At 46.6% G+C, this 15,428-nt stretch overlaps 1 protein-coding gene across 1 annotated transcript; it reads right to left on the bottom strand.

Moving 5' to 3' along the window:
- Window positions 1–3,301: 3,301 nt before the first annotated feature.
- On the bottom strand, window positions 3,302–10,919 carry Kcne1 (potassium voltage-gated channel subfamily E regulatory subunit 1). Its single transcript, XM_008835929.3, has 2 exons — window positions 10,864–10,919; window positions 3,302–3,821 (listed from the first exon to the last, which is right to left on the bottom strand). The coding sequence occupies exon 2, from the start codon at window positions 3,781–3,783 to the stop codon at window positions 3,394–3,396; it is 390 nt and encodes a 129-aa protein (XP_008834151.1). The 5' UTR covers window positions 3,784–3,821; window positions 10,864–10,919; the 3' UTR covers window positions 3,302–3,393.
- Between the last annotated feature and the right edge of the window lie 4,509 nt (window positions 10,920–15,428).

The following is a 15,428-nucleotide window of genomic DNA, read 5'->3' as shown; positions in this document are numbered from 1 at the left end:
AAAAAAAATAATAAAAAATTATTTTTTATTGTAGGATATAACATTTTGTTCTGAATATAGCTGTACCCTGGAACTTCTATATCTAACCCCCATCCTCAATAAAGCAAATTCAAGGGTAAAAATAAAGTCAGGAGACTTTACAACTTCTGTTAGAGAAGCCAGAATTTCATCAAGATTCTGCCTGTATTCCCTGCTGCTGCAGAAGTGGGAGTTAAGTGACACCCCACCACTTTACAAGGAGGGGTGCGCCACAGTTTGCCACAGTCCTGTCCCCTTCTGAGGCTGCAGTCCCTTGTTTCTCATCTGCAGGCATTAGAGGGGTCCATGATTTTCCATTCTGATATGATACGCTTTGATGAAAGACAACCATCCCCAGGCAATTGGGGCTGCCTTACAGAGCCCCTCAAACACTCTGTGTATCTTTTAAAAGTATCACAGCCGGGGTTGGAGAAATGGCTCAGGGGTTGAGGGCACTGGCTGCTCTTGCAGAGGGTTTGGTTATCAGCACCCATATGGCAGCTAATAACCATCCCAGTTCCAAGGGATCCCCACGCCCTCTCACACACATAAAATTTAAAAATTAATAAAGAATTTTGAGAAAAAAATCATCATAGTTATAGTAAGACACAACCAAGATCATGATAGAAGACTTTGTTTAAAAATGTCATTAATACAGCAAAAAGTACTGTCCTTTCCAATGAACACGTGAAATATTGCATGTGAAATATCAACTGAGACTCTACTCACAACGAGCTGGGAACAGTGCCTAGCACGTAGTTAGCCCTCTGTGTGTGTATGCGAAATTGACTTTTATAATATGATACTGTGCATTTGAAAATTTGTGGCTCTCATTTTCTCCTCCCCTCCTTGCCTCCCCCTTTTAAATTAAAAGCCTGAGAGAAGAAGAAGAAGAAGAGATAAGTCTGCAGTTAGGGGAAGTGAGTGTGAGGCCTGGTCCTTCTAGGGCAGGGAGTTCCAAAGCCCTTGGATTGCTCTTGCCTTAAAAGGCACAGGAATCTCGGTGGCAGAAAGTGAACTGCTGATAAGGATGTCTGTATACTCAGGGCCTATCAAGGTCAATATGTCACCACAAACCATTCTGTGAGTCACAAGTGCTCTGGGTCCCTCTCCAAACCTCCTTCCTGTCTGGGCAACACATGTTTGTCTGAAGCAGTTTGGTTCACACAAAGGCTGGAGAGAGCAGCCTCAGCTGGGCTCCAGCTGCTCATGAGACTTTGAGACAGTGGGCAAAACGTGTCTTGTACATCTTGGGGAGATGAGGAATCTACAATTCTATTAGAGTTTCAAAGGACTCCGAGATCCAACAAAGTGTTCAGGTGCTGTCCTAACTCAGAGACTGATCCATACCCGGGGTCTGCTTTAGAAAAGTCCCCTAAGAACACACAGAGGAATCACTTCATTGTGGGAAATGAGGACTAGACAGGGCCAAATTTGTCTATTGTAAGACGTTTGGTGGTGTTTGTGTGCTGCTTTTTATTTATATTATGTTCAGTTTTTAATTTTTTCATTGTTGTTTGTGTTTATGATGTATATGTGTGTGTGCAAGTGTGTGCAGCCACAACACATATGAATGTCAGAGGACAACTTTCTGAGGTCATTCTCTCTTCCCATCATGGGCTTCAGGGATCAAATTCAGGTCGTCAGACCTGCCAGGAAGTGCCCCCCTTGCTGAGCCGTCTCACTGACCCTATGTTCAGTATTTTTAAAATTATGTTTTATTTAAGTTCTACACTTTCCAGGAATGCCCATGCAGGTGAGCTTTCGGGATGGCACAGGGTCCTTAGGTCTTATATGTCTGCTGAGAAGGCTAGCCCCCAGGAGCACTGGTTCCCTGTGTTCTCTTCAGGTGGCCTTGTGAGCAGAGGTGCCATCCTCCTCCACTCTTAATTCCTCCATTTCCGTCTTATCTGGGAGGGAAGGAGGCGACAGAGGCTGCATCAGTTGGCTAGACTGCCTTATCAAAGTCTCCCAAGCTGGGGCTTGAACAGCAGACAGGCATTGACCCCGGTTCTCAAGGCCAAAATCTGAAAGTAAGGCATGGGAGGGCCTTGCTTCCCCTGCAGCCCGCGGGAGAACTGTTCCCTGCCTTTCTCCAGCTCCCAGTGGCAGTCCATCCTTGGCACTGCTAGGCTCTTGTCCTCATCCCTCCAATCTCTAGCATTCCATGGTGTTCTCCCTGTGTGTGTCAAGGGTCCCTCTTCTTATTAGGACCCCAGTCCTGCTTCAGCCACTCATGGAAACCTGATCATTGGTAAACACCCTATTTCCAAATAAGGCCACGTTCACTGGTACTGCGCATTAGAACATGAGCGTGTCTCTCAGGGAACAATTCATCCCACAAAACAAGCCTGTCACCTCAACAATCCTCTCATTTCAGTCTGGTGTGTCACCAGTGCCTATATCCATGCCTTCCCCTGTACCCTTTGGGATGGTGGGGGTACGGGGAGGGCGCAGCTTTCCCTCTAATGGTACCTGAGCACCTTGCACTGTGCTCCTGCATGTGTGGGAATCAGTGTGTAAGGCAGGCACATTAGTAAGGATATTGATTCTGCAACGTGAACAGGGACCAAATAAGTGGCTGCAGGAAGTGTGGAGTTCCAGGCTCTTTCCTATGAACTCCAACAGAGTGGATGACACAGGAGGTGAGGGGCTGTTGCTGTGTTGCCTTGTTCTTGTCCTGGGCTTGTTCTGCTGTCTGAGAGTATGTTGCTCTTTCTGTCAAAGCTGCCTCAAATGTATCCATGTTCTGGCCACCTGGACGGGGCAGGGGGCAAGGACGATGGAGGGCATGCCTTTCCCTTTCCATAGACTACTTAGAAACTGAACCCATCCTCTCCATGTCTACTGTCCAGATCTTTGTCATGAGACTGCTGACTTCAAGAGAGTTTGAGAAACCCAGCCAGTATTCTTGGAGGCTGTGTTATCTGGGAGTCTCAAGATTTAAAAAGACAAGAATAAGTATCGGAGAGCAAACTGATGGTCTACCAAAGAAGGAATGTGATTGCGTCATTAATGCACCCTGCAACCTTTCAAGAGCAAAAACTCTAATGGTATTCCTACAATAACATGTCAGGCCCATAACTAGAAAGACCAGACTGTCACATGTAGGGCTTCCCTACTTTAAAAAAATTTATTATTTTTATCTTACGTGTATGAGTATATTGCCTGCATGTCTATAAGTGCATCCATGTCATGCAATGCCTGAAGAAGTCAGAAGAGGGTGTTGGATCCGCTGGGGCTAGAGTTAAGGACAGTTGTTAACCACCATGTGGGTGCTGGGAATCGAGCCCAGGTCCTCTGTAAGTCAGTGCTCTTAACCACTGAGTCATCTCTCCAGCCCCGGCTTGTCTACTCTTAACTAGCTGTGGGGGTTCATGATGAAGGCTTCAGCTCAGGGAGGTGTGTGGTGGGCTGTTCAACAGCCACCTGGTTTTCAATGACATAACAAGCTCTGCAGCTCTCCAGGACACGGGCCTGGAAGAATGCTTTGTCCTTCTCCTGCCAGGCGTCGGACTCGATGTACACGTTGAACGGGTCGTGTGAGTGCTCCAGCTTCTTAGAGCGGATATAACTCAGCATGATGCCCAGAGTGAAAAAGCCGAAGAAGCCCAGCACCATGAGGATGTAGAGGGCCTCCAGTTTGCTGTCGTCTCGGAGGGGAGACCTGCGAGCCAGGCCAGACGCATTGCCATTCTGTTCAACTGTCTCCTGCCACATCGTGGTCAGAAAGGGCATCACAGTTGTGGAATTAGACAGGGTCATCCTGGCCTTTGAGGTTTCACTGATGTAGAGACAATTTCCTAAAAGAAAAATGCAACTTGAAATAAAAAGTATGTATTGGTGGTCATCTCCCATCACATTCACATAATGCTTCAGAGTCTCAGGTGACAGTGATGAGCGTACACTAGTCCATTAGTCCGTAGTGTGTACCATGCTCTCTCTGGGTCAATCAGTTGATAACTTGATTCCCTTTTCTACTCATCATTTACACAAGCCTCTCATAGGTGGCCATTAAGTTGAGCCCTGTCAGTATATGCTGCATATGGTTGTGTTGTATGTATGCATTTTACTTGACATAAACAGTATTAGGTCATGTGTCTCATTGGGTCTCTTTCCTTTTTTCCTTATCAGTGTGTTTTCATGACCTACTCACATTGCTGTGTGCGTGCATTCCCTCATCATGCCCAACTATTGCATGGAACCAGGTCAAACACTCATTTCATTTCTCTGCCCACTTCCCCAGAGAGGGGCACCACAGTGACTACTAACTGCATAAACAAGGGAGATGGGCCAGCAAGATGGCTCAGTGGGTTAAAGCCAAGTCTGAGGACTTGAGTTCCATCCCTGGGACCCACATAATAGAAGGATAGAAACTACACTTGCAAGTTGTCCCTTGTTTCTACATGTGCATGTGGTACCCACACACCCATACCCCCCCCCACATACACAAAATAAATAAATGTAATAAAAAATTTTTTAAATTCCCCTCCTTGTTCTATGGGCCTGAAAAAAATTACACATTTCATGGTAGTTTATATAACTAGTCAGACTGCAGTACTGTCAGGAACCCCTTGGAAAGACTATGCAATGGATGGTTGCATGGTTTGACTGTGTCACCAAAAGTTCATGTATTGGAAACTTCATTCCCAATGTAACTGTGCTGAGAGCTAGGACCATTGGGAGATGACTGTATCATGGGAACTCTGCCCTCATGAATGAATGAATCCATTCATAGATTAGTGTTATTGTAGGAGTGACTTTATTATCTACAAAGTCATTCATGGATGTAATGGCTTATCTATGGCTAACTTGCTCTGTGTTACCATGTGATGCCCTCTGCCATGTTATGATGCAGGATGAAGTGCTTACCAGATACCAAACACATGCCAGTGTGAACACATGCACCAGTGAAGCGTCCTCATGCAACAGAGGGCAATGAACACAAAAGGCCACAACTGGCCAAAATGTAAAGAATAAAAAGCTGCAGAGTGGTGCCTCTGCAGAAACAAAAACCCAGCATAGAACCGGGGAAACGGTTACAAAACCCCAACCTTAGCTGAGGAACTGGTGGCAACTGATCACTCCTGGTGAAGGACAGTTGGTCTTTTTTAAAGAGTGACACTAGATAGGTTGAGCAGGCTCCAGTGGATGGACATCTGGGGACAGAAACTTGACTCGATAGGCCCTTAACATACATGGCAGAATACATGAAATCTGGTGGGGGGTATGGGGGTGTGCAGAGAGGGGAGAGGGTCTAATTAAGGAATGCATAAAAATCTAATAAAAACAGAAGACAAAATGAACACTGATCCCACTTCAGGAGAGGATGTTCTACACTTTCTGAAGCCCCTGCTTGCTCTATCCACCACTGAAATGTTTATGTGTCTTGGAATTCTACCATTGTCCCATCCTCTCCTCACCTCGTTCTCGCCCTGGTGATCACATCTGTTCCTTCAGGATTACACACATGGCCGTGACTCCAGGTCTCTCTTTTCAGTCTAAGAGTTGTGTACCAGTGTTCACCACAATTTCCTTCTGACCGTTCCCAGGCTGCTCGTACTCAGCACCGTAGCAGATCCTGTGAGCATCCTGCCTGTGCCTCGGTGAGCTGTACAGCATTGCTACTCAGTACTGGAGTGAATCCCATCACATCAGTCCTAGGTGGAAGGCTTCCCTTTGAAGTGCCCTATCTTGAGCACATCTATGGATAGCCCTGATTGTGAGGAGCCCTGCTCAAGTCCTCCATTGTTTCGACTACCCCCAAACTCCGCTCTCCAGTCTTGCTGGCCCTTCACTGAAACTTTCACACGGCCTCATGACTTTGCTGATCTCCAGCTCAGAGCCCCCACCCCCAATGATGCTTCTCAAGCTCAGTCCATGAAACCCCACAGCCTGCTGCTCAGGCTTTCAAATTCAGCTCTCCTCTCCTTCCTGAAGCCTCCTTTGGTGCACAGGGCTGGATTTGCATCATACAGATGTCCCTGCCAACCTCGTTACTGTCAGGATCCTTAGACTCCATCCCCACCCCAGAGAACTCGGAAGGTGAGGTTGAATTGAAGAAGGGGGTTGCTGGTGAAGTGCTTTTTCTGTTCATTTTTATTTTTTGAGAATTTCATATATGTGTATAATGTGTTTTGATTAAGTTCACCCCTCAGCTCCTCCCCTCCAACTCCTCCTCTATCCCCTACCAATATTCCCACCCAATTTCGTGTTTTATTTCTTTTTAAATCCACTGAGTCCACTTACATGGGCATAGGGCTATCTACTGGATCATAGGTAGCTTCTCAGGGGCCAAATCCTTGAAGAAAACTGACTCTCCCTCTTCCGAAGCCATCATTTGCCAATAGCTCCTCAGCTAGGGGTGAGGATTTATGCCTGACTTCCCCCTCCACACTGGGATTTTGTCTAGTTTGAGCTTGCACAGGTCTTGTGTATGCTGTCACAACCACTGTGAGTTCAGATGTGTGACTTCCCTGTTGTATCTGGAAAACACTGTTTCCTTGCGTTCATCCACTACCTCTGGCTCTTATGATCTTTCCACCCCCTCTTCCATAATCATCCCTGAGCCTTGGGAGGAGGGGGCATAAAATAGATGTTCCATTTAGGGCTGAGCATGTCACAGTTTCTTATTCTCTGCACACTGACCAATAGTGGGTCCCTGAGTTAATCACCATCTACTGCAAAAAGCTTCTTTGATAAGGCTTGATAAATGCACTAATCTATAGGTATAACAATAGGTCATTAGTGTTTGGTTTAATACTATGTCCAGTTAGTAGAATAGTAGCAGTAGGTTCTCCCCTAAGGTCTATGACCTAACCATGGGTTCTTGATCCCATTAATGGTGCTAGGCATGAGTCCCATCTTGTGGAGTGGGCCATGAACCTGATCATAAAGCCATTGGTCACTCCCACAACATTTGTGCCATTATTGCACCAGGTGGCATATCCTGCCAGGCTTGTCCTTATTGTAGCTCAGAGGGTTCACAGCTGGGTAAGACTGATGGATTACTTTTCTCCCCTGGTAGCATGCATAGCACCTTCCAGCCCTATGAAAGCTAACCAGCAGGGATAGAGATTCCAGGTCAGTAAGGAGGTGCCTCTGAAGGGTCTGCATTCCTCTTGGCTCTTTTCTGGCATGTCTCTCTGCTTCCTGCCTTCCATGAGGTCAGAAGATCTGTTTCACCGTGTACCATTCTGCCTCACACTGTGCCAGAAGCAATGGAGCCAAATGGCCAATGGAGCCCAGAAACCATGAATTGAAACCTCTGAAACTGGGAGCCAAAATAATCATTTTTTCAGGTATTCGAGAAAGCAATGGAAAATGACTAACACAATGAGTTTATTGGATTTTCTCCCTTGTTAAGAAGTTGTAGTCCAAGAATTTGTGGCTTTGGGGTTTTAGGCTTGGCTTTCCCATGGCTGACAACCACATCTACTTTTTGGAGTGATCCATTATGAATGAGGGCTGAAGCTTTTCTATGGTCTTTCTGATTGATAGACTTGAGTGTGTGTAAAGGCCATTGAGGTTGGTGAAGGGACACCAAGCTACTGATTCTTCAGCAAAGCTGAAATCTAGCCCCATTCTGACCACAAGGGCAAGCAGGACTCATCTGGAAAGAGACCACAGCTCATAGTGCAATGATTTTTTTCTTAAGTAACTTGAAGTCATTTAGGAATGCATAAATCCCTGTCCCAGAAAAGAGCAGGACTTGAGCTGCTGATATAATTGTATTTCTAAAACCCCAGAGTGACCACAACTGGCAAATAATCCTACTACCAATTACTATTAGGGAGTTCTTATAGATTGGTGACTATGTGAGTTATGGCAGGTAACATTTGGAGATCCAAATGTTAATTGGTTTAGAATCAATAACTCCACACAGAAACTAATTTAGAATTCACTTCTGTATTTAATTAATACTGGTGGTTTTACTGCAAAGACTTGTTACTTAAAAACAGATGGAAATGTCTATGGCCAGAGGAAACAGCCCAAAACATCTGCTTTAAAAACCTCCTGGGTCTACGCCATCCTTATTGAAAGGCAGATTGCTGGGCATTTTGGATCCTGTAAGCTTTGGGTGGCGCTTGTCAATTTGAATTTCAAGCACAGTCCAGGGTGGCACTGAGGATCTGGAGACCATGGCCACTCACTGTCCTTTGGAATCTCCTGTGGAGCTCTCAGAAAATAATGATCCCTGGATCCTGCTGCAGAGTCTCCATCAATGTTGATCTAGGTTTTTGCTTGGCCCTGGGACTTTTTTTTCTTTTCTTTTTGGTCTTTTTGAGACAGGGTCTCCCTGTAGCCCCAGCTAGCCTGGGGCTCACTATGTAGATCAGGTTGGCCTTGAACTCACAGAGATCGTCCTGCCTCTGCCTCCCAAGTGCTAGGACTACAAGCGTGTGCCACCATGGGACTTTTAAAAAGCCTCCTGTAGCCCCAAAATATTTATGTGCAGGAAACTTAATCTCTAATGCAACCGTATTGAGAGGTGGGGGCCTTTAAGAGATGATTAGAACGGACTTATACCAATATCTCGAGAGTGAGTTCCTGATAACAGAATGAGTTTTCTCTCTCTCTCTCTCCCTTCCTCTTCCTTTCCTCTCTTTCTTCCCCTTCATCTTCCTCTCTCTCCCTTCTCTGTCTCTCTCTGTCACACTCTTGCCCTTCCTCTTTCCACCATGGCATGACACAGAAAGTTCTTGCCACGTGTGAACCTGATGACCTTGGACTTCCCAGCTGCCAGACTTCCAGAACTGTAGGGAGCGCTATGGGTTATTTTTGTTTCTTTGTTTGTTTGAGACAGGGTTTTATGTAGCCCAGGCTTGCCTCAAACTCCAGTTATGTAGTAGAGGATGATCTTGAATTTTTGATCCTCCTGTCTCTACCTACCAAGTTTTGGGATTTTAGACATGTGCTACCATGCCTGGTTTATGCCGTCCTGGGATTAAACCCAAGGCTTTGTCCATGCTAAGCAAGCATGCTACCAACTGAACCCTAAGTTTCTTTATACAGTGCTGAGCTTTAGTTTTTCTGTCATAAAAAGACTACTGTACCTCACAACTTACACTAATTTACAGGCAAGTTTGAGGCATCTGGGCTGTGTGGTGGGACCATAGAGAACTGACCATTGTTTTATGCTGCAGAACACATGGAAGAATTGTCTTAGCATATAAAACATGGTTTCCTAGTCTAATTTTCACATCTTGCTTGTTTTCTAGACCTTTCTTAGTCTCGCATGCCTCTGGTACAGTCTGAAGAGAAGCCTCCAGAGAGAAATTATCATCTTCACCATGACCGCCACTATGCCCATCCTAACTCACACTAGCACCTTAAAGTGTGATTAGCTCATCAGAGCTTTATGCTGGGCGAGAAAAGCCAGCTTAATTAACTGCCTTTCAAATAACAACTCTTTGCATGTTTAAGGAAATTGTCTCAACTTTACGTTTAATTTACTGCCTTGTTTTTGCTAAATGCCCTCTGCATCCCCAAAGCCTGCAGGCTGGGTCACTGTGGTATTTTGTATAATAAGTCTCTAAATGAGTTAGTCAATGTCCTTGTGATAGTCATGGTATAAATGACAGAGTCTAATCTGTGTGCCTTTAGGGAGGTTATGTCAGATTCTCCAAGTTCACTTCCATTATAATGTCAAAGCCCCTGGTGTCAGACTGTTGGACTGAAATGGTTTGGGAAACAATTGATTCAACAGTCTTAATTTACAGAAAACGGGTCCATAGAGGTGAGATGATTTGCCCAAGGTCATCCATCCCTCCTATCAAAAACACATGAGGAATTTAATCTCTTTTCTAGGATCTTAGAGAGGAGGCAGACTCTTAGGCTCAAAGGAACTGAGGAACCAGCCACTTCTCTGGGGTACAGTTGGTTCTCAAAGTGAGAATTGGCTTCTTAGCCCAACACGTCACTAGAAGTTGATCCATTCCTGCCCTCCATAGTGCTGCCCTGAGAGAACCCTGGCTTTGGTGGCTTACACAGCTAGTAAGCAGCTGGTGACATGGCAATAGGAAGCAGAAACACCCAGCTTCAGGCAAAGCCGCCCCGAGGCTCTGCCTGTGTTGAACATTCTCACTCTGGGGCCCCTTGAAGGTTGCTACACATTTCTGCATCTGATTGGGTTTAAAGCATGGAGAGCTCCCAGTTAAGCTAGTTTGAGTATGTTTTTCCTTAGAAGCTTAGATCCAGAGCTGCAGACCTGCTGGAAATCACTCAGGACAGAGGGTGCTGGGCAGCTGAGTGGAACTAACAGCTGCAAGTGGAGCCTGTGTGGCCCCCAAACACCACCAGTCTGCACTCCTGTCCCCCACCGCCCTGTGTGCACTTTTCTAGGTTGTCTATCAGCACTGATAACAGTCAGAAAGATCCTGGAACAGAGGCTTTCCCAGAAGAGGCAACTTTCTAAGGACTTAATGGTTTGCTTACTTGGCAGGGCTTTCTTCTAGAAGATAGTTAGACAGGGGAGGCAGGGATCACAGTCAGAACTGGAGTCTGATTCCAGTTCCTCCCAGGTTTGAAAGAGCCTCTCCCAATTGCACCTTATCTGAATGGAGTGGGGGTGCATTCCTGTCCTTAACAGGAGTCCTGAAGCAGCTCCTTGAAAGAGCATTCCTTAAGCAAGACTTAGGGACAGAGCTGCGGAAGCATGTGGCCTTTTTGGTTTTAGGAAGCAGAATCAGGGTAAAAGCAGTTCAAGACTGGCCTGATTTGGGTCAATATGATCTTGGCTGAATCTAGAATTCAGCATCACTTCTCCTTGGAAGCAACTGGCTATTGCTTTCAGTTCATGTCAGCCCTACATCCAAATTCTGGAAACACACATACTGCATTTACCTCCCAGCAAGAAAGAAGCCGATGGGGCTCACCAGACCCTTCCAGGCAGTAAGCTGGCTTTGTCTTGGTCTTCCATCTCCCCCTTCTCCCCAGAATTATCTGGGGAATGAAGCAGCCAGGATCTGTCAAAGGAATTAGGACAAACTGCAGAGACCAGAACCACTCCACTTCCTCACAGACCTGGAAATTGCTTTCTGCTACCTCCTGGCTCGATGTGGCCTGTGTGAGTCTGATATTGTTCTAGGGCCTTCCCAGACCTCTCCATGGGTGACAGACCGGGGGACTGGGGTGTTGTTCATGAGATTTAACCTAGGGTGCTGTGAGAGGGAACTTGTCAAACTCAATACGAGGGTAATCATATTGGATAGAGAATTATAAGAAGAGGCCAATGAAATTCAACCCAGGAACCTCAGTTTCCCATCTAAAAGCTTGGATTAATGAAATCTACCCTGAATATATATTGTCCATACCCCAGGGCTGTGTGCAGTGTAAAACTACCCCGCCTGATCTTTGGTCCTGCAGCGCGCTCAGCATACCCATGTGATAAAATTCTATCAACCCTTCAAAAGCTGGATCCAATGCCAAACTGTGTGAAAACTCCCATCCAGGCCTTGAGGCTGTGTTTTGGCCCCTCATGGTGCCAGACTCTGTCTCTCTTGCCAAGGGACCCATATTCTATCTCATATTAGACAAATGCATAGGTGTGTCTGGGCATTTTATTCTAGAAGCCTCTGTCTCCACTCCAACACTCAGATAATTTCCATAAGGATTTGCTAGTGCAAAGTATTTGATTCAATACCAATGACTGAAAAAGGACATTGAATTCTGGGAGTTCTGGGAGGTTATCACCCCAAAGCCTCTTGCAATGTAGTCCGTTTTCATGTCAAAATTTATATTATTTGCTTTTATTTTTATGATTCATTTTGCATGTTACAATTTCTATTATCTATATCTATATTTGGATTTGAAACTTACCTTATCTTTAAAAAGATTTAAGGCAACCAGTAATTATTAATAGAGAATATACTTCAACCCAGCTTTTCTACTCTCAGTAACACTTACCCTACATGTGTGTACTGTAATCACATGTGATTACAGTACAAGATAGCCGTCCTAACTATCATGTTCACTGTTTAATGTTTGTCTTTCTACCCAAGGTAAACTTTTTAGGGCAGGGATCTGTGCACAAGCCATGTTTCATCCTGTCTGGAACAGAGTCTGGGGTATAGTGGGACTATTGTAACCATTCATCAGATGCAGGCATGCATGAGTGCCTGTGTTCCATCCACCACCACTCCCAGAAGGAAAGACCACACTGGCGCCCTCTCACCCTCAGAAACCTATAAGGCATATCTGAATCTCTCTGTGGTCCTTAGAGTGTTGTTTTTTTTTTTTTTTTTTTTTAACAATAATTCATTTCCAATCACTGACCACAGGCAAGTCCTATGGGGTGATGACAAGACTGTCTTCTTGGGACCATGAGCTGCCATCCTCACCCTGCTGGGGAAAACCAAACAGGTAAGCAAGGCAGAAGTGTTTGGCTCCAGTCAAGGCTGCCTGAAACTCACTTTTCCCACAAGAACTCAAGCGCGTGTAAACTCGGCAAAGTTCCTGTCTTGCTGACTATAAATGACAGCTATAGTTAGTTATGGGCACAGTCTTCCCTAATCGAGCCCGACACTTCTTGTGTTGAGGTTCATACAGACATCTGAAGATCGCAGGGGGCCGTGCCTTGCACGCCCGACAGGGTACCACCATGGCTGCTGCTTGGGTCAGTTTTCTTTTGAAGCTTCCCTTTCACCCATGACTGCAATCAAAATAGTAACCATGGTCTCCGCGTCCTGTGCTTTCCCACAGACCAAGGCAAAGACACAAGAACCTTCCCGAACTAAATAAATAAGTGATAAAATAAAATAAAATAAAATAAAATCAGTTTCTCTTTTTAAGGCTGGAGGGCTCTCTGAGACTGAGAACCGGGGTGGTGGTTTTAATTTTCTTTTGGTGCTTTTAGGTATTTTCCAAATTTTCTCCAAGAATGCCTATAACGGACTAACAATGGGAAAATGTTTTCGCTGTTCCGCGGTGGCCAATGTGTTCCTCTGACTTTGTTTTGTTAGTGAAGACAGGCAGAAAAGGAGGGGTTAAAGTACTGAATCAGTGGTCCCGGTACCAGGGGGCACCCGCTGTGCCTGGAAGACAGAGACCTGTCCCAGAGACCCCTCAGGGTGGATCCCGGGGAGGCAGGAGCCGTTGACTTACCCGGGTCTGGAGCCTGGTGTGGAGTTGGGGCCCTACGGAACCCTGGAGCCGCGGACTAGCGAGCTCGGAGACCGCACCCTGCACCGGCCAGCACAGCTGGGGTCGGGTGGAGCGTGGCCGAGTCCCGGGGGCCTCCAGCAGGTGCTCTGCCTGCGCGCCCTGCCAAGCCTGGAGTCCCCGCGGCCACCCCAGCTCATCCCTCACCCTGCGCCAACGCGGGCGCACCCAGGGGAAGCGCTTTGGATTCCGCGGGAGGGCTCAGGCCTGGCAGACAGTCTACAGGCGGATCAAGAGGACAGAGACGCAGACAGACAGACATGCAGGCAGGCAGGCAAATCCGGCTCCCTTCCTGGGAGAATTTGTTGTTGACAGCGGAAAAAGCTCTTATGGCAAGAGAAAGGCCCTCTGGGAGACTCTCACCCACGCTGTAGGACAAGCATCCCTTTAAACATCTCCAAAGAGAATCCCATCAGAGGAGGCTCAAAGCCTCTCCAGAGTCCTTTAGCTTCACCCTGCACTTCAGCTACGGCCCCGCATCTACTCAGCAAGGATGTGCTGAGCGTCTACTTACCGGGTGCCTGTTCCTAGGTGGAGGCTGCAGCAAGGACCAGACAGGCAGAAAGCCCTGCTCTCTGCAGCCAGTGACTGGAGGTACCCCAGCCTTGGCACCACCTCCAAAGTTCTCAGGGCAGTGTGAACCGCCTTTGTCTTGCAGGAGCAAGTCCTGGAAGTGTCTCAGAGGACTGACTTCCTGGTCAGTTTCAGAGCGTTGCCCACCAGCTTGACAGGTGAGAGTGAGCAGGGGCAGTCCTGGGGAACAGGGGCAGTCCCGGCGAATCTGCTTGGAGTAACAAGTGTGCAGCTAGCCTAGCCCAACCAGGCTTCTTAAAGGCAGCCGCAGTCCAGGGTCACTGCCCCCATGGTCTTCCTGGACCTCAGCCTCTGTGTGCTCCTGCAGACAATAGAGGCAGCTGGAGCCCCTCCCACGGGTCCACCTGTGGCATTCCAGGAAACTACTCCTGTTGACAAAGACAATCTGCTGCAGGCCTCATGTGGGTGGCAGAATCAATGTATTCAGTCACTTTGGAAAGCACTAGATGCCCCTCGTTTTTGAATTTTATTTTTATTCCAAGAACTCTACTCTAGGGAGAGGGCCTGGGACTCTGTAAGTAGACTAGACTGGCCTCAAACTCACAGAGATCCACCTTCCTCTGCCTCCTAAGTGCTGGGATTAAAGGTATGAAACCCCAGGCCCTGCTCAATGTGGAGTATCTTTATGGTAAGGGTTACATGAGAACACAGGTCCTAAATTTTACACACAGAGTGCTAGGCATGCTTTCAAAAGAAAGGAACCAGGAGCCTGGAGAGATGACTCAGCAGTTAAGAACACTGGCTGCTCATGCAGACCACCTGGGTTTGGTTCCCAGCACTCACATGGTGGCTAACAACTTTTTGTAACTCCAGTTCCAGGGGTTCTGACACTCTCTTCTGACCTTTACGGGCATTGCACAATATAGGTGCACTTACATACATGCAGGCAATATACTCATACCCATAAAATCAAAATAATAGATAACATTTTTAAAAACATAAAAAAGAAAGTAATGAAACACACACCTATGTGAGCCCTGTGTGTTAGCTGCGGGATCACATCAGATTTATTTTATTTATGTTAGTCTTTATTTTCTATCTTCAACAACTCTACCTGCTTTAGGGGAAACAATTCATAAACTTTGTCTGAAAATCCCCAGCCCTTTCTCCTCGGCCCTGTGCTGTGTGCATGTGGTGTCTTTCTGTCCACCGTCCCACAAGGAGTCTAACAGGAGGGAGAACGGGGAGACAGCTGAAGCAGTGTGCTTATCCCAGCAGCATTTCCGTGCCGTCCTTTCATTCATAGTCTGGGTAAGTACTCATGCAGCACAGCAGACAACTTCAGGGATCACTGTCTCCTGCATCAAGACGTGGGACCCCACCTCCCACCTGTCAGCCAGGACTATGAAGTGTCTTCAGAACTGTAAAGTGCTGTGGCTGTGGCAGCTCCTGTCCCATGAGTTGTTCTACTGTGATGCTGCGGAGTTTGTCATTTCCTATGTGTCATCGTGAGGCTGATTACAGAGGAGGGTGTATGCTCGACCCTGGGTAAACTTGAACTGGTTTCTCCCTGTCTTCCTTTCCCCTGCCTCTCCCTCTTTACTCTTTAATTTTTACCTCTTCTTACCCTATAAGTATGACGGATGCGACTCCTGTCCCCTTCCAGTGATCATAGTGCCAGAATCACAGCCTATAGATCATTGCATTCTCTCCTC

This window comes from Nannospalax galili, unplaced genomic scaffold (assembly GCF_000622305.1).
Source record: "Nannospalax galili isolate Female #2095 unplaced genomic scaffold, S.galili_v1.0 scaffold136, whole genome shotgun sequence".
NCBI lineage: Eukaryota > Metazoa > Chordata > Mammalia > Rodentia > Spalacidae > Nannospalax > Nannospalax galili.
This window is presented reverse-complemented; position numbering and strand designations above follow the sequence as displayed.